This window comes from Mesoplodon densirostris, chromosome 15, assembly GCF_025265405.1.
Source record: "Mesoplodon densirostris isolate mMesDen1 chromosome 15, mMesDen1 primary haplotype, whole genome shotgun sequence".
In the NCBI taxonomy this organism is placed as follows: Eukaryota; Metazoa; Chordata; class Mammalia; order Artiodactyla; family Ziphiidae; genus Mesoplodon; species Mesoplodon densirostris.
The window spans coordinates 89,822,500-89,842,087 of NC_082675.1; the positions used below are offsets into that span (position 1 = coordinate 89,822,500).

A 19,588-nucleotide genomic window follows, 5' to 3' on the forward strand; every position below is an offset into this window, starting at 1 on the left:
AGACCTGCTATTGGTGGTGCTAAGGGGGAGGAAGCTGCCGCGTCGTTTCCTACATTAAAGGACTTGAACCTTCTGCCTTCTGGAGACATCTGTGGACTCCGTGGCCCGCAGTGAGCTGCTTCACGGGAGGGTCTCGGCTTCCCCTCACCTGTTGCACAGGAACACACCTGCTTGCACCTCAAGAGGTCAGAAGACCAGCGTCCTAACCCGAAACTGCTCTTGAACTGGCAGCTTCCCAGCAGAACTGAAAGTGAAGCAGCAGGTTTGCGCACGGGTCCCTGCCGCGCCCCTACCTCATGCCCTCCGTTGACTGGTGGCGGTGGTTGCGGCAGAGCTGCGGCATGCCCAGCATGGCCTCGGTCAGCACGGCCAGGAAGCCCAGGCTCTCCACGAAAAGGGCCGAGTCGATGGACAGGTAGGTGACACAGCCCGCCACACCGGTGAAGGCCAGGACACACTGCACGTAGTCCCCAAAGCTGTTCCAGTGCCAAAAGTGCTGGGGGTTGAAGTCTAGGGCAAAAGGGAGAGAAATGTGAACTAGGCGTGCAGGCCAAGGTCAGTGTGGGGAAGACGGGACCGAGTGGGGAGGTCAAGGTCAGTGTGGGGAGGACGGGACCGAGTGAGCAGGCCAAGGTCAGTGTGGGGAAGACGGGACCGAGTGGGGAGGTCAAGGTCAGTGTGGGGAGGACGGGACCGAGTGAGCAGGTCAAGGTCAGTGTGGGGAAGACGGGACCGAGTGGGGAGGCCAAGGTCAGTGTGGGGAGGACGGGACCGAGTGGGGAAGCCGAGGCCAGTGAGAGGAGGATGTAAACTGTGGGCTCCATCTTGCCTCCATTACGGCATTTCTGAAGGAGCCTTGATACAGATATTAGCTCCACATGAAAGACACTAAAACCCTTAAATTCTTCCTAAAATACTCTGGTAGTGTACCGTGGGCTGGTCCAGAGCCTCTGGAACCTCTTCTCCTGGTTAGAATCCCTGTTCCTTCCCTCTACAACTTTGGATTAATTTTGTTTCTCCATTTCCTCAGATGTAATAGACGAACAATAGTCCCTACTTCCTAGGGTTGTTTTATTGGTTAAATGAGTTAATCTTATGAATCTCAAAAGTACCCAGCCCATAATAAGGGCCCAGCAAAAATGTACGATATCACCACACACTTAGCTGATGTTATCGTTTGCTGCACAGACATGTCCTGCCAAAACCAAATTCACAAGCACTCACACAAATGAGCAGTTCACGTGAGGTTCCTGGGCTCTGGCAGAGACACGCAGGGGTCCTGGGCACAGACGTGGTGGCCGGGAAGGTCAGGGAATGGGGATAAACACGGAGGGAGTCCGGGAGGGCGTGATGTGCCGAGCCTGACCCAGTCCTTAGACTGGTAGGGTCCAGAGCCTGGCACCCTTTCAGGAAAAGGCCCAGCAAGGGCTGCCAGCATGGGCGAGGCCACCAGGAGTCGGCCGTCCAGGGGGCCGGGAGGTGCCACGGGGGAGGGTCCAGGCTGCACCACACGCCCTGTCCCCCACATCCAGGTCCCCCACGTGAGGACACTGGGCATCGGAGCTGGGAAGGGGGAGGGCAGGCAGGGGCGCCAGAGGCAGAATGGACACGGCCTGCAGCTCTGAGGTCCCCTCCCCGAGGACCTCAGGGTCCTGAGCCTGGCTGCTCCCTGAAGAAGCCCCAGCTGCAGTGTGTGGGCCTGCGTGTGTGTGGGGCGGGACACGGAGCAGCGGGCCCACGCACAGGCGTCCCAGACAGAGGGCCCGAGAGGGTGTGGCAGGGGAGGATTTGCAGGCCTGCCGAGTTAGGTCCTGTCTTTGTGCCCGAGGAGCGGGGAGAACATGGTCAGGGCTGAGAGCTCGGGCAGGACAGGGACGGCTGAGGACACCAGGTGAGTGTGCGGGGACTTCAGAAAGCTGGGTCTGTGGTCAGTCGATCGGAAGCCTTTCTATTTTAGGTTCTCAGGGAGCAAGTCAGTTGGCAAATGGCTACCAGAAAACCCTTGTCAAAAAGTTTCTGAGGGCTTCCCTGGTGGCGCAGTGGTTGAGAGTCCGCCTGCCGATGCAGGGGACACGGGTTCGTGACCCGATCTCGGAAGATCCCACATGCTGCGGAGCGGCTGGGCCCGTGAGCCATGGCCGCTGAGCCTGCGCGTCCAGAGCCTGTGCTTCGCAACGGGAGAGGCCACAACAGTGAGAGGCCCACGTAACGCAAAAAAAAAAAAAAGTTTCTGAGAAGAGACTGAGGTTGGGCCCCTACCTTCATGTGCAAAAATTAACTCAAAATGGACCAAAAACTAAACATACTAGATAAAACTACAAAACTCTTAGAAGAAAATACAGGGAGAAAGCATCATGATACTGAATTTGTTAGTGATTTCTTAGATATACCAAAAGCACAGGCAATAAATGAAAAAATAGATAAATTGGACTACATCAAAAATTTTTAACTTCTGTGTTTCTAGGGAAAAACCTCCTTGATATGGGTCTTGGCAACGATTTTTTGGATATGATTCCAAAAGCGCAAGCAACAAAAGCAAAAATAAACAAGTGGAATTACATCAAACTAAAAAGCTTCTGCAACTCAGAGATATAAAGAACAAACTAGTAGTTATTGCGGGGGGTGGGGTCCAATACAGGGGTGGGAGGGTGCAAGGTGCAAACTACTGGGTGGAAGATCAGCTACAGGGATGTACTGTACAACACAGGGAATATAGCCAATACTTTGTAAATGGAGTGCAACCTTTAAAAATTGAATGAAAAAAGAAACAAAGAAAACGCTTCTCACAATCGGCAACATAAAAAGGCAACCTATGGAATGGGAGGAGATATTTACTATCTTATAAGGGGTTAATACCCAAAACATATACAGAACCAGACCACTCAACATCAAAAAACAAACAACCCAATTAAAAATGGGCAGAATGGGACTTCCCTGGTGGTACAGTCGTTGGGAATCCACCTGCCAGTGCAGGGGACACGGGTTCAAGCCCTGGTCCAGGAAGATCCCACATGTCATGGAGCAACTAAGCCCGTGAGCCACAACTACCGAGCCTGCACTCTAGAGCCCGCGAGCCACAACTACTGAGCCCGAGAGCCACAACTACTGAGCCCGCGCGCCTAAAGCCTGTGCTCCGCAACAAGAGAAGCCACCGCAATGAGAAGACCACACACCGCAACAAAGAGTAGCCCCACTCGCCGCAACTAGAGAAAGCCCGTGCAGCAACGAAGACCCAACACAGCCAAAAATAAATAAATGAATGAATAAATTTATTAAAAAATAAAAAAATTAAAAAGAAAGTGGGCAGAGGAATTGAATAAACATTTTTCCAAAGAAGACATACAAGTGGCCGACAGGTACATGAAAAGATGCTAAACACCACTAATCATCGGGGAAATGCAAGTCAAAACCATAATGAGATGTCACCTCACACCTGTCAGAATGGTCACCATCAAAAAGACATGAAATAACACGTGTTGGTGAGGAGGTGGGAAGAGGGAGCCCGTGCACTGCTGGGGGGGATGTAAATTGGCGCAGCCGCTGCGGAAAACAGGACGGCAGTTTCTCAACAAATTAAACACAGAATTACTATTTGATTCAGCAATTCCACTTCCGGGCATACACCCAAAAGAACTGAAAACAGGTACTCGAACAGATATTTGTACACCCAGTCCTGAGGCTACAGGACGTCAGCGCGAGCTTGGACAGAAGAATGGTGCCCGGAGCTGTGCCAGAGTCACGGCATCTCTGCCCGCCCCCCACCCCCAGGGAGGGTCAGGCCTGGGGCTTCACCTTGGCTTCAGGGAGCCCGCAGGGGGCCTATGTGGCCACCTCCGACTCCTCGCTAGTTCTCTTCAGGCCATCCCGGGCCCCTGGTCTGCTGGTCCACATCCTGCTGCGTCACAGGCAGGTTCTGCAAAGCCGTTGTAGCCAAAAAATCATCCACACAAATGCCAGAAACGGTACAGAGAAGGTCGAGGTTACCCCACGGGCACTCGGTGGAGTCAGCATCCTGTCAAGCCCCCTGCTCAGCTGACGCTGAGGACAGGACCCCTCCCTCCCTGCATTCACCATGACGGACTCACAGGAGGGACATGAGGACCAAAAGTGAGGTCAAGACGAGGGGGGACGGCGTCCGTGGGAGCGCGGAGGGGCCGGGAGCCCAGTTGCCACCTCCAGAGAGCTCGGTTATCTGGCTGCCATTTGCCAAAGCACGTGACTGTATTAAGTCTGGCGCGCAATCTGCGTTTACACTCGAAAACACAAAGTTGCATTTTATGTAATTAAGCTCATCTGCGGCAGAAAACACAGCCTCTTGGATACATTTCTAAAGAATTCCTTTTGGAAGCAAGGACTGCGTACAGGCACACGAGCACCCGCCCGCTCTCCGCCCCCAGCGTGACGGACGGATCGGCCTCCTGCCATCAGCCTGGCACCAGCCAGGGGGCCCTGGGCGGGCGAGCCGGGCCAGGCTGGGGGGCGACGCGGGCCGGCAGGACACACAGCGCGCGCCAGCTCCCGGGACTTGATGCTCAGGAAACTGCCCCCTCCGAAGGATTAGGTGCCAACAATTCACTTCGAGAACCTCGGAGACACGGCCCTTTCCACCGTACCTCACTGTGATGACCTGTGGAAATGAGCGTAATTCCTGCCGTTCAGGTTTATAAAGCTTCAACCACGTGGGTCAGAGTCCGACAGCAGCGCTCAGGCATCACAGCTGTCAAATTCTCATCCAACAGCCCCTCACCCGAGCATCTACTGCTGTGGTGGTGGCGAGGGTCTGGGCTGCCCACCACAGCCACCGCAGCCGCTGGGACGTGCCCCCCTTCAGTAAACCCGACCTGAGACCAGCATCCGCCTTCTGCAGCCGAAGTGCTGTCCCCACGCGAGGACCACACTCGGAACCAGCCGGCAGCCGGGCGAGTGGGTGAGTGAAGCGGGCAGGTGCAGAGGCGTGCGGGGGGCGGGGGGGGGACGTGAGGGCGGCCCAGCAGTGCCACCAGGCCCCGCATCTGAGTGCGAGGGGCTTCGAAACAAAAAGTCACGCAGCTTGCTCACAGGTCCATGCTCAGGAAGAGATGGGACCAAGTAAGCATGTTCTGAACAAGTAACTCAAGGTGTCTCTGCAAAAGGCCCGAATGACTGTAACAGGCATCATCGTCCGTAAGCGTGAATTCCGGACGAGGTGGAAAGCCGCCCGACTCAGTGCTCATGTGGCAAACAGCGCTTTGCCGCCTCAGAGAACAAGATCCAAGAGGTCAGTGCCTCCAAGGCCACTGCACAGTGACCGCTGCACGCCCTCCGGGGGGTGAGGACAAAGCTCCCTGAGAATGGGAAAGGGCAGGACGAAGTGTGGCTCAGAGGAGGTGGGATAGGAGCTAGTCATCGGGGAGAGAGGACCTGTCATGATCGATGCCCACTTCCCAGAAGTCTGTCTCTGCCTGTATCACAGGCAGGGGAATCGTCTCTTCCAGGAGCTGTGTTGACCACTGTTTCTGAAGTTCCAGGAAAAAGTACCAGCACCAGGGAGCACCTGGCCCTTTACAAGATGATACAGCAGTGAATGCCAGAGGAAGGAAAAAGAACCCTCACATGCATTTTCACAATACTTATCACATATTTGAGACGAAAGAGGAAGGCAAAGTGTGATGAGATCAAGAAGATGAGAGGGGCTTCCCTGGTGGCGCAGCGGTTAAGAATCCGCCTGCCAATGCAGGGGACACGGGTTCGAGCCCTGGTCCAGGAAGATCCCACATGCGGCGGAGCGACTAAGCCCGTGCGCCACAGCTACTGAGCCTGCGCTCTAGAGCCTGCGAGCCACAACTACTGGGCCCACGTGCCACAACTACTGAAGCCCGCGCGCCTAGAGCCCGTGCTCTGCAAAAGAGAAGCCACCGCAGTGAGAAGCCTGTGCACTGCAACGAAGAGTAGCCCCCCCGTCGCCGCAACTAGAGAAAGCCCACACGCAGCAACGAAGACCCAATGCAGCCAAGAATAAATAAAATTAATTTTTAAAAAAAAGAAGACGAGAGCCCCACAGATGACCAGCTGTGTTTCCATGGCAACAGTGTGACTCGATGCCGGTGGGCTTCAGATGCAGTCACTGTCCCTCTCTGTGGCCCAGCAACTGAACTGGAACGTCCAACCCCATCCAAGCCTGTCAACTCACTCAGCCTACAATGTTCACTGAAAATCAAGGCACAGGGCCTTCCTAAAAAATAGGCACCGGTAAGCCAAGCACACCCTAAGCCACCTCAATTCATGCATTTACCACAAATGGAGCCATCTAAGGAGGGCCCCCCAGAGCAGCAGGGGGACAGCATGGGGATTCCCTGGGACACCCACAGTGGCAGCTCGCACCAGAGCAAAGGGGCGGAGGGAACAGCCCATCCCAGTCACCACCGCCCTGAGAAGAAAGGTTAATCGTCCTTCCACTCTGGCAAATTCCAGGCTGTAGGACAGGAACAAAAACCCATACTAGCTGGGCATTTACACCTAAGCGGCTAGGGGTGCTTAGAAGAATACAAAGGCCGGAAAAGTGAAAACTGAGCTGCCACTTCTCTTTCCAGCCAAGATGGGGCAAAGGGGCCACATTTACTCTCCCAAACAACCAAAACACGGTCAAAATATGTGGAGTTTTGGACCAAAAATGGGCAAAATATATCCTTGTAAGACCCTGGACACTGGGTAGTGAAGGACAGCGATCTGTGAGATGGGGAACGGGTGTGGTAAAGCCCCAAACTGTCCCGGTTGTACCCTGAGAGTCCCCAGGGCGTGGGACAGGAAGTGGGACCCTCACAGCCGAGCCGGCAGACACCCTGAGTGAAGGAGCTGGTCTGGGAAGGAGCAGGTGGGGTGTGCAGGTCTCGGCGCTGGAGGGAGGGCCGCATGGGGGCAGAGGACCTGCAGAATGGCCCTCAAGGACTCGGCGGGGCCCCCACCAGCGAGGGAACCAAGAGGGTTCACATTGGCAGCCCTCACCCCAGCCAGCCTGGGAAACCTCTAAACTCACAGGCGTTAGGCAGAGCACAGGGGCAACCTGCCCCAGCAGTAGGGAACAGTTAGCCCAGACTGGGCACTGCTTTGGTTCCACTGAAATAATCGAAAAAGCAAGATCTAAGAAGATCAAACTGGGACGTCCCTGGGGGTCCAGAGGTAAATAATCTGCCTTACAGTGCAGGGGACGCACGTTCGATCCCTGGTCAGGGAACTAAGATCCCACATGCCGCGGGGCAACTAAGCCCGCATGCCACAACTACTGAGTTCATCCGCCTCAACTAGAGCCCACGAGCTGCACGCACTACAGAGCCCACGCACTCTGGAACCTGTGCACCACAACCACAGAGCCCACAGGCCCCGGAGCCTGCACGCCACAACTAGAGAGAAGCCCACACACCACAACGAAAGATCCCGCCTGCCTCAATAAAGATCCTGCGTGCTGCAACTAAGACCTGACGCAGCCAAAAATAAACAAGATAAATAAATAAATAAATCTTTTTAAAAAATAAAAAGATCAAACTGTTTCCAAGTTACTTAACTGTACCCTAGAACAAAGCTCAAGAAAATTTATAGGCCCACAAAAATATCCATCACTTAGCAAAGTAAAATTCACAATGTCTGACATCCAATCAAAAATGACCATTGGGGGCTTCCCTGGTGGTGCAGTGGTTAAGAATCTGCCTGCCAATGCAGGGGACAAGGGTTCCAGCCCTGGTCCGGGGAGATCCCACATGCCGCAGAGCAACTAAGCCCGTGCACCACAACTACTGAGCCTGTGCTCTAGAGCCTGTGAGCCACAACTGCTGAGCCTGCATGCCACAACTACTGAAGCCTGCATGCCTAGAGCCCATGCTCTGCTACAAGAGAAGCCACTGCAATGAGAAGCCTGTGCATCACAACGAAGAGTAACCCCCGCTTGCTGCAACTAGAGAAAGCCCGTGTGCAGCAATGAAGACCTAATGCAGCCAAAAATAAAATAAATTAAATAAATCAATTTTAAAAAATGACCATTGGAAATGGTAAATAAGTGGGTGGATATATATGATTTTTTTCTTATCATTTAAATCTTATTAATAGATAAGTGACTATTTAAACAAAATAAGAACAATGTAGCATGGGGCTTTAGCACATGTAAGTTAACCGTATGACAGTTACACTAAGGTAGGCAGGGGATAAACAAAAGTATGCTTTTCCCTAAGATCAAGAACAAAGCAAGTATGCTCACTCTTACCACTTCTAATCAACACTGTGCTGGAGTTTCTATCCAGAGCAACCAGGCAAAAAAAAAAAAAAAGAAAAAAGAAATAAAAGGCATCCAGGTGGGAAAGGAAGAAGTAAAACTATCCCTATTTGCAGATGACAGGATCTTATCTATTAAGTATCTAGGAACCCACTAAAATCCATTAGAATGAATAAATGAGTTCAGCAAGGTTGCAGGCTATCAGATCAATATACAAAAGTAAATTGCGGGCTTCCCTGGTGGCACAGTGGTTGAGGGTCTGCCTGCCGGTGCAGGGGACACGGGTTCGTGCCCCGGTCCGGGAAGATCCCACATGCCACGGAGCGGCTGGGCCCGTGACCCATGGCCGCTGAGCCTGCGCGTCCGGAGCCTGTGCTCCGCCACGGGAGAGGCCACAACAGTGAGAGGCCCGCGTACCGCAAAAAAAAAAAAAAAAAGTAAATTGCATTTCTACATACTAGCAATGAACAATCAGAAACTGAAATTTAATAAACAATACCATACATGATACGGTAATAAAAAAATATGAAATACTTAGGGATAAATGTGACGATGTGCAAGATGGGCACACTGAAAACTTTGAACGTTGCTGAGGGAAATGAAAGCAGACATAAGTGGAGAGCTACACGGTGTTTCTGCACTGGCGGTCTCAACACCGCTGTGTCGGGAGTCTCCAAGACCATCCCCAGGTCTGATGATCTTTCAGGAGGACTCACCCAGCTGCCTCCAGAGCCACAGCCGTGATTATTATACCACAGGATATAAAGCAAGATCCACCAAGAGAAGGGCAGATGGGGCGGCGGCTGGAGGACTCCAGGTGTGAGCTCCCAGGAGCCTCTCCCAGGACCGTCCCTCGGATGAGCTGGATTCCTCCAGCATCAGACGATGACCAGGGAAGCTCATTAAGGGCTCAGTGCCCAGAGTTTTTACTGGGGCGGGTCACGTAGACACCCTCTGCCTAGCACACAGCAAAATCCCAGACTTCCAGAAGGAAAGCAGGTGTCCAGACAGCTGAAGCATAGAAAGCCCCTCTCATCAGTTCTAAGAATGATGGGAAGTATGCCAAACTCCAAGTTCCCAGACATCAGCCAGGGGCCAACTTGGCAAGCAGGCTTTTCTAAGGACAGCAGTCCCAGGCCTGCTGTGTTAACACTTTCTACACAATCATAAAGATGTCAATTCTCCCCAAATTAATCTATAGATTCAAGATAATCCCAATCAAAATCCTACCATGCTTTTTGTAGAAAATGACAATTGATTCTAAAATTCATATAGAAATGCAAAGCATGTAGAACAGAGAACAAAGTTGGAGGACTAAAACTACCTGATTCCAAGACATAGTACCAAAAAGCTACAGCAATTAGGACAGTGTGGTGCTGGCACAGGAATCAAGAAATAAATATATGCGACAGAGCAGAGTCCAGAAATGAACCCCACACACACAGACAGCTGATTTCTGACAAAGATGCAAAGGTGATTTAGTGGGGAAAAAAGACGGTCTTTGGACATCCATATGCAAAAACAATAAAGTTGGAGCCATACCTCACACTGTGGACAAAAATTAACTGACAGATAATTAGATCACAGATCTAAATGTAAAACCTAAAACTGTAAAACCACCAGGAAGAAAAAATAGGGAGAAACCTTTGTGCCCTTGAGTGTGACAAAGATGCCTTAAACCTGACACTAAAAGCACAACCGATAAAAGAACAAACTGATAAACTGGGCTTCATAAAAATTTAAAACTTCTGCTTGTCAAAAGAAACCACTAAAAGAATGAAAGGACAAACCACAGACTGGGAGAAAATACTGCAAACCATGTATCTGATAAAAGGACCTGTATCCAAAACATTAAAAACTCAAAATTCAATAAGAACAATTCTTAAATTGACAGAAGATTTGGATACTTCACCAATGAAGATATAAGGATGACAAACAAGCACATGAAAAGATGCTCAACATCATTAGTGAAATGCAAATTAAGACAACAATGAAATGCCACCACATACCTATCTGAATGGCTAAAAATTTTTTTTAAAAGGTCCATACAAAGTATTGATGAGGATGCAAAGCAACTGGAATTCACACACTGCTGGTGGGAATGCAAAATGATACAGAACTTTGGAAGACAGTGCAACAGTTTCTTAAAAAATTAAACATACACTTACCATATGATCCAGCCAGTCCACTCCTAGGTATACACCCAAGAGAAAAGAAAGCATATGTTCATATAGAGACCTGTATGCAAGGGTTCATTCACAGCAGTTTTATTTGTAACAGTCAAAAACTGGAAACGATCCAAATTTCCATCAACCAGTTAATAAACACACAAATTGTAGTGCAACCATATAACTCAACAATGAAAAGGAATGAACTATTGATATACTCTACAACCTGGACAAATTTTAAAACAATTATGCTGAGTGAAAGAAACCAGACAAAATAGTACATACTGTATAGTTCCAGTTCTGTCAAATTCTAGTAAACGCAAACGAATGTCTAGTGAGAGAAAGCAGATTAGGGCCTGGGGGTGAAGAGGAAAATTTGGGGGCTGACGGTCATGTTCACAGTCCTAATTTGGGTGAAGGCTGTATAATGCCCAGCCTGACCAAAACTGCACCCCAAGTGCGCTCATCATGCGCTGATCAGACCTCAGTAAAGCTGCTAAAAGAAAACGGAGCTGCTTAATCGGGGCGGGAGTTCAGAGGGGCCCAAGGAGCAAGCCACGCAGCAGGGGGACAGGCCCTCCGTCCCGGGAAGCCCGCCCCCACGGCTAAGTGTCCGGAGCTGCACGTGGGGTCGATGAGAACTGGTGCGGTTTCACCTGCCGTCCTGCTTGCACGAGGGAGGGGGTCTGCTTTCCAGTTCAGAGGTTAAGACCGAGGCCCCTCCCAGGTCCCGGACCGACCGTCACTGTCGCTCGTGCTCCCTCGGATGCGAGGAGGGGTCCGCGCGTCCTCACACGAGGGAACTGCCAGTGTCCGGACCCCACGCGGGCTGCAGCCCCGGCGCAGAGGGCCTCACCGACCCTCTGAGGGGCTCCTCCCACCACAACCCAGCCCTCGGCCACTTTCCACACAGGCTTCGTCCAGGTCACGCAGCCACGAGAGAGCAGCTGGAGCCCGTCCACTCCTCTGCCTTCTGGACTCACAAGAAGTTAAGGAAACCCTCAGGGGATGTGCTCTCGGCACATCCTCAGTGCGATGGTCGAGGGCCAGGCAACCCCAGAGGGCAGCGCCCAGAAGGCTCCTGAGGACCTGACTCTTCTAATCACTGGCCGTTACGCAGGGGCCAGGAGAGGAAGCATGGGGGCTGCTGCAGGGAAGACACACACGTCCCGGGTCCCGAGACGGCAGGGCCAAGAAAAGCTCCGAGGGACGTTAAATCAGAGAAATCTACAAAACAAGCATCACTTACAGCTCCCGGGAGAGGCCGACAAGCGCAAGAAGAGATGCTCAACATCACTAATGGTAAGGGGGACGCACGTCAAAACCACAGTGAGACATCAGGCCACAGTTACTACGGTGGCGAAAATAAACAAGACAATAAAAAGTTCTGGTGAGAATGTGGAGAAAGTGGAAACGTCATACACAGCTGGTGGGGATGTAAAATGGTGCAGCCACTTTGAGCAGCAGTCTGGCAGATCCTCAAATGATTCCACATGGAGTTACCACATACCCAGCAACTCCACTCCTACGTAAATGCCCAAAAGAACTGAAAACATATGTCTACATGAAGACTTCCAAGGAATATTCACAGCAGGACTATTCACAACAGCCAGAAGGTAGAAACAACCCAAATGTCCATCAGTGGACGAACGGATGAACAAAATGTGGTCCAGCCATACAATGGAATGTTACTCAGCCTTAAAAGGGAATGATGGGGCTTCCCTGGTGGCGCAGTGGTTGGGGGTCCGCCTACCGATGCGGGGGGCGCGGGTTCGTGCCCCGGTCCGGGAAGATCCCACATGCCGCGGAGCGGCTGGGCCCGTGACCCATGGCCGCTGAGCCTGCGCGTCCGGAGCCTGTGCTCCGCAACGGGAGAGGCCACAACAGTGAGAGGCCCGCGTACCACAAAAAAAAAAAAAAAAAAGGGGAATGACGTACTGACACATGCTCCAAACTGGATGAATCTTGAAAACATTATGCTCAGTGAAAGAATCCAGACACAAAGGCACATATTGTATTATTCCCTGATGTGAAGTGTCCAAAACGGGCAAAACAGTTTAGTGGTTGCCAGGGCTTGGCGTGAGGAAATTGGAGGTGTGGGGTCTCTTTCTGGGGTGATAGAAATGTTCTGTTATTAGACAGTGGTGATGATTGCACAACATTGTGAATGTACTAAAAAACAGTGAATTGTATACTTTCAAATGGTTAAAATGGATTACTTTGTGTAACTTTTATCTCAACTTTAAAAATTTTCAGGGTAAGTTTTATGGTATGTAAACTATATCTTAAAAATAAATTTTAATGTATAATAAAGTTTTTCATATATATGATTTGCTTTTCATAGAGAGATACAGACGTAAATACCCACTTTAGTAAATATATTTTCTAATGCTGAAATTAAAAATAGTTCTTTTAAACTTCAAGTTTTAGGTGCTGTCATCTGAATCCTGGACAACTTAAAATACATTTAGTGACCCATCTACCCATCAACTGTAACTGACGTGTTGCGGTGAATTAAATCAAGCAGTAGGGAGAAAAAAGTAGGAATTATATAAGGAAAAATGTCAGCTGAAGATACCACTGGGTAGATACAGAAAGCATGAAATGAAATTTGCAGAGTTTAGTCAGAAAAAGTTAGAGGAACACAGAAGCTGCTTAATAAAAAGTAGATTCCTGATCTGTAATCAGATGTGACCAAACATTTTTTCTACTTCTTTAGAGATTCCTGTGTCAGAAGATTTTCTCATTAATAATTTAAAAAATAAGCTAAGAAAGAAGAGAGGTCGGGATTCCCTTCAGAGAAACTGCTGCTAGCCCAGGCACAGGGGAGGGCGGGCACCCCGACTCCTCCAAAGGAGCCACACCTTCCTCCCCTGGGGCTCCCGGGCCCTGCTGTGCCGGGGTCTGTCAAGTGCAGGTGCAGGCGTGAGCAGACGGTGCTCAGAGCCCAGGAACACGGGCAGGACACCGCCAGGAGGATGCCCAAGGAACCGGAGGTGTTAACATAAACTGCACGCCGTCGCCATTTCCGCAGCGAGCCCCAAACTCAGGCAGGATATGCTTTCTCCCGGGATGTGGTTTCCAGACCAAAAGGCAAGACTTGAAAGCAAGGCATTGAGACCTGAAGGGAGGCGCCCCGGACTGGGGGCCGAGCCGCGTGTCGCCTCAGATGCCTCCAGCTCACCTGTTCCCTACCTGCCTCTAAAGACACCTGGTGGTGACGAGCACATCCCTGAAGCTTCCCAATGACTGAAACGTTACTCGGAAGGTCTGAGGCTTCCCTGGATCCACAAATCCATCTCCGCCTTGTTCAGTCCGATCGCTTCTGGGTTAAGACGTGATTTACCATTTGGAGAATCTGCACCGGGAGACTGTGTCCTAGTGGCAAGAAAGACTCGGTTTCTTATCAGATTGCATTTTTATGCTCCAAACGAATATGGAAGACACCTGGCCTAAGAGGGTGTACACCGGCCACCGGTGAGAAGAGCAGAGACCCAGGGGAGGTTTCCGAATGCGGCTCCAGACACAAAAGCTGCTGCGCCACGGAGCCGACCCGGGCCGCCGCACTCAGCCTGGTGCTTTCCTTAGCGAGAGAAAAGCAGGAACAGCGCTCAGACACCCCAGGTACCGCCGCACGCAACCTGCAGCCGTGTCCGGGCAGCCCTTCCTGGGCCTCCGCTCCGGCCGGCACGCGGGCCCCTCCCCAGGCAGGATCGCGGGTCCTCACCGGGTACCTGCGAGGGACACGCACCAGCCGGCCGGCCCAGGAGCCCCCTGCGCCCCCAGCGACTTGTCTGGAGCGCACGCCCTCCAAGTGGGGCTCCGCTGTATGTAAACTGCACCTCCACGGAGTTGATTTTTAAAAATACACAAACCGCTCACCTATCTCAATGCAACAACTTGGTCCTCTCAAATCGTGAGGTCACATTTCAAAGAGGAAGGAGGCTTCTGGGGACGCTGTGGGCACTGCCCTCTGACCCCGGACGCCTGGGCCTGGCCGGTAGCAGGGCCGATGCCGAGGCCGGTTTGCTGCCACCGGACTCGGCCGTCGGGTCCGCTCCTCGCGTCGCCGTCCAAGGCCACGGAAAACCGGCACAACCGGCACCACCGCCTCCCGGGCCGCCAGGAGGGCCCGGACCCGTCCCGCCCACAGCCCGGGGCCCGCCCCTCCCATTAAAGCCGAGACCCTATTCACCACTGGCAGTTACGGCTCCGCAGCAACTGACGCTCAATCCTGGCCTGGCGGCCCGCGCGCGCCCCCGTGCGACCCGCTCCCGGGAAGACACGAGTGACCGCCGGAGGGCCCCGTGCGCTCCAGCCCGCGCCCCATGGGGAGAGCGCGCGAGCCCCGGGGCGGGAACACCACCAAGGGGGCTCCCCACGCTCCCCACTCCCGGGGGCAAGACCACCCTCGGGACGGCCCCGTTCTCAGAAGACCCTCCCGTGCCAACTTTCCATCCCTTCAAAGCCCTGGTTCAAACTGAAACGCGGCTCTTAACCCCACTGCGGGCTCATTCACCTGTTTATATGACTCTGAAGGGCCCGCTGGGTCCTGGGACACAGCCCTGACCTCCGAGCCCGCATCCAGGGCTCACCCTCCAGCAAAGAAAGAGGGTGTGCCAGCCCCCATGGGAGCACAGGGCCATCTGAGAAAGCCCAGGGCACGGTCCGGCTGGGTTCCAGGTAGGGGCTGACCTGGAGGGAAGCGCACCCAGGTGCGGACCCTTCCTGGCCCCCAGCTTCACTTTATCCAAATGACCAGGGACGACACAGGACTCAGCGAGGGTAGCCAGCGATCTGGTGCACGAGTATAAATGTCCTCTCAGCCTACAGAGCCTGGTTCACGTTTCGAACCCACCTTTCATCCCGTATGCCCCCAACACCACCCTCGCCCAAAGCAGGCAGGCCATGGCCCAGAGACTCAGAGACCCAGCCGAAAGCCCCACCGACCCCCTAGCTGGGCAGGACTGACCACTGAGAGGGGACACGCCCCTCATTCAAAAGTGCTACCTGGGAGGTGAGCTCATCACGTCCCAAGGCGGCCCCGGGCAGGGTGAGCCTCCCCGTGGGAGCTGGTTGGTCGGCCTTCCTGGCTCCTGGCTGCAGGAGGCTTTTCGTTGTGTCCCGTCACACCTCCAGGCCCCACCGCTAGCTTCTGCTCGGACAACGAGGGAGGCCAGAGGCTGACGGCCTGTGCTCCCTGCTCTGCCATTCTGCCCAGCGAGCTGGTCACTGGCTGACCAAACCAGCTCTGTGCTGAACCACAGCACCCACATGGCTGTACCCAGCTGAACTAGCACCAGAAAGGCCCTGACCCAGGCAGACTGGGATAAATCGTTTTCGCCAAATCAAAATAGCAGCTTCACTTTAAAAGTGAAGTTTTAAGGCTACTTCTCAAAACATAAGGGAGGACATGGCCTTCCGGTAAGGTGAACCTTCCAGAACGCCCACTTGACAGTAAACCCACAGAGAATGCTCAAGTTCCCTGAGTTCACCCATAAGTAAATAAAAACAGAAAAGCTAGTGAGTGCCCTCCTGGCCTGAAACATCCTCTGTAATTCGGCCAGCAGGGCTTCAGTGGGGTGAAAAGCAGCCGAGGGGATGGGCACGTCCAGGACAGGGGTGGTGTGAGTCTCTGGAACGGAGAGGCATCTATTTGGGAAAAGAGCCTGGACATGGCCTGCTTCCTGTCCCGACCCCAAGTGTGATGACAGCATGACCCCAGGCGGGGGCAGCCCAGATGGGCCCCTCCCGGCAGCCCCCAGGAGCAGCAGGCACAGAACACCCCTCCTGCCTCAGTGCGCTCATGGGGCGGAGGTCCCACGACTGGAGGGGAAGCCGGGAATACCACGGGCCACAGCCCCCAGTGCCTGCACTTCGAGCACTGCGGTCACCCCACCAAGGGCCACCGCTGCCCAGCCTCCAGCTGCAGAGCAAGGGTTTAGAGGGTCTGCCCTGGAAGTGGAGGGGTGGGAACAGAGCGCTCCACAGCGCCCCCCAGAGGGGTACCTTGCTTGGAACAGGTTCAAGCCTAAGGGCACAGACAAAAACAATAGGTAACCTGCTGGAGGGGCAACTGAGGGGAAGCTGGCGGTTTATCAGAGAGAGACAGCAAGAGCGGCCCTCCTGGACACAGCAACTGTCAAAGGCTGGCCTCAGGCCACCCCTGCCTGACTTTACTGGATCAGACCTTAGAGCGCTGCATGGCCTAGGCCCTTATCAAAACCAACAGAGCAATCAGTTGTTAATCAGTGGTGGCAGACCCGAGAGAAGCTTAACAGGGGGGCCAAGGAGAGTCAAGGACAGTTTGTCCACAGCCAGCCTGGCGGGGGAGCAGGGAGAGAGATTCTAAGGGGGCAGCCATCAAGCCAGGTCACTAAACACACAGACACGCAAAGAAGCCCCCCAACCAGGGTGGGGTCAGTATCCAGAGGTGCTACAATATTTTACCTAAAATAGCCAGTTTTCAACAAAATATGTATGGAAAGTTGCCCATACACAGAAGAAGAAGAAAGAAAAGAAAAAGAAGGAAACATTGCTTTTGAAGGGACGGAACTATTGGACTTAGCAGAAAAGACTTCAAAGCCGCCACTACAAACACGTCTAAAGAACATAAAGCATTAAAGGAACGGGGCTTCCCCGGGGGCGCAGTGGTTGGGAGTCCGCCTGCCGATGCGGGGGACACGGGTTCGTGCCCCGGTCCGGGAAGATCCCACATGCTGGGGAGCGGCTGGGCCCGTGAGCCATGGCCGCTGAGCCTGCGCGTCCGGAGCCTGTGCTCCGCAACGGGAGAGGCCACAACAGTGAGACCCCCGCGTACCGCAAAAAAATAAAAAAAAAAGAATTAAAGGAAGTATACTGACAATGTCTCATCAAACAGAGAATATCAATAAAGAGGTAGAAATCATTAAAAAGAGCCAAATGAAAATTCTGGAGTTGCAAAGTCCAGTAACTGAGGTAAAAAAAATGCACAATAGGGGCTCAACAACAGAACTGAGCTGGCAGAAGATTCAGCAAACTTGAACACAGATCAATAAAGATTATGCATCTGAAGAACAATGAGAAAATAGAATTCAGAAAATTGAACAGAGCCTCAGAGACACACAGAACAATAGTCAGTGCACCAGCATGTGTGTGACGGGTGCACTGAAGAGAGGAGAAAGGAGAGGAAAACAGCCTAAGAAATAATGACCAAAACCTTCCCAGATTTGATGAAAATATCAGTCTACACACCCAAGAAGCTTAACAAGTTCCAGAAAGGATAAGTACAAAGAGAACTATACCCTCACTGAATACCATAGTCTAAATGTTGAATGCTAAAGAAAAAGACAGACTCTTGAAATCAGCAAGAGAGGGAATTCCCTGGCGGTCCAGAGGGTAGAACTCCATGCTTTCACTGCCAAGGGCCTGGGTTCAATCCCTGGCCAGGGAACTAAGATCCCGCAAGCCGAGTGGCACAGCCAAGAAATTTAAAAAAGAAGAAAGAAATCAGGGACTTCCCTGGTGGTGCAGTGGTTAAGCATCACCTGCCAATGCAGGGGACAAGGGTTCGATCCCTGGTCTGGGAAGGTCCCGCATGCCGCAGAGCAACTCAGCCTGTGCACCACAACTACTGAGCCCGCGCTCTAGAACCCTCGAGCCACAACTACTGAGCCCGTGTGCCACAACTACTGAAGCCCTCATGCCTAGAGCCCGTGCTCTGCATCAAGAGAAGACATCACAAGGAGAAGCCCGCATACCACAACTAAGAGTAGCCCCTGCTCACCGCAACTAGAGATAGCCTGTGTACACCAACGAAGACCCAATGCAGCCAAAAATTTTAAAAATAAATTAACTTTAAAAAAAAGAGAAAGAAATCAGCAAGAGATAATAAGTAACATATTCGAAATGCAGCAAAGAAACTGTCAACCAAGATTCTTACATCCAGCAAAACTTTATTTTTTTATCCTGGCTGAACAGCTTGTGGGATCTTAGTTCCCCAACCAGGGACTGAACCTGGGCCCTGGGCCCTCAACAACAAGATCGTGGAGTCCTAACCACTGGACCACAAGGGAATTCCTGCAAAAAAAATTTTTTTTAAAACAAGGGCAAAATAGAGACATTTCCATATAAAAAAGAACTGGGAGAATTTCTTGTTAGCAGACCCATCTTACAGGGAGTACAAAAAATAAGTTCTTCATGATGAAAGCAAGAGACATCAGGCAATAATTATAATCCACTTGAGAAAAACAAAAAGTATAGGTAAAGGTAATTATGTAGGTAATTATAAAAGACAGTATACTTGCGTAGTTCTCCTTTCCTCTCTTAACTGATTAAATAATTAAGTTAGTATAAGTCTGAAGTAGATTCTGGTAAGATGCATATCATAAGCCTTAGAGCAACCACCAAGAAAATAACATAATATAATATAATGTGATATAATGTAGTATACACACACACACACATACATATATATGTGTGTCTATATATATATTTAAGGCTCATTAAAGGAATTAAAATATTACACTAGAAAATGTTCACTTAATACAAAAGAAAGCAGTAAAGAAGGAACAGTTGGGGGTTAGGGTAGACATGAGGATAGAAAACAGAAACTGAAATGGCAGGTGTGAATCCAAACATATCACAATAACGTTAAATGTGAATGACTTAAACAATCCAATCAAAGGGCAGAATTGCCAGAATGAGTTTTTTTAAACGATCCACTATATGCTGTCTACAGGAGACATACTTTAGATTAAAAGATACAAAGAAGTCAAAAGTAAAGTGGAAAAGATATACCATACAAACAGCAATCATAGGAGATCTTCAGTAGCTACACTACTATCAGAAAAAAATTGACTTTAAAACAAAAAAATTACTAGAAATGAAGGAAAATTTTACAATGATAAAAGGGCCAATCTATCAGTATGATAAAACTATAAACATATGCACCTAACAACAGTGCCCCAAAATATAAAAAGCAAAAACTGACAGAAGTGCAAAGAGAAACAAATAATCTAAAGGTAGTTGAAGATTTCAATACACACTTTTAGTAATGGACATAACAACTAGACAGAGGAAAAAGGGAAGAGGAGACCTGACCACACTACAAACCTAACAGACACCCCTCCACCGCCACCTGACAACAGCAGAATATACATCATCCTGAAGTGCACATGGAACATTCTCTAAGAGAGACCAT

At 51.2% G+C, this 19,588-nt stretch overlaps 1 protein-coding gene across 3 annotated transcripts in view; it reads right to left on the reverse strand.

Moving 5' to 3' along the window:
* The window catches only part of SLC66A2 (solute carrier family 66 member 2), a 48,655-nt gene that overhangs the window by 12,761 nt on the left and 16,306 nt on the right, over window positions 1-19,588 (reverse strand). For 2 of the 3 annotated variants that reach the window (XM_060119443.1, XM_060119442.1), the window contains one exon: window positions 294-510. The exons of the other annotated variant lie outside the window; for it this stretch is intronic. In XM_060119443.1, the coding sequence (XP_059975426.1) occupies window positions 294-510 (217 nt within the window). The remainder of the gene's footprint in view (window positions 1-293; window positions 511-19,588) is intronic. 3 annotated transcript variants of the gene reach the window in all.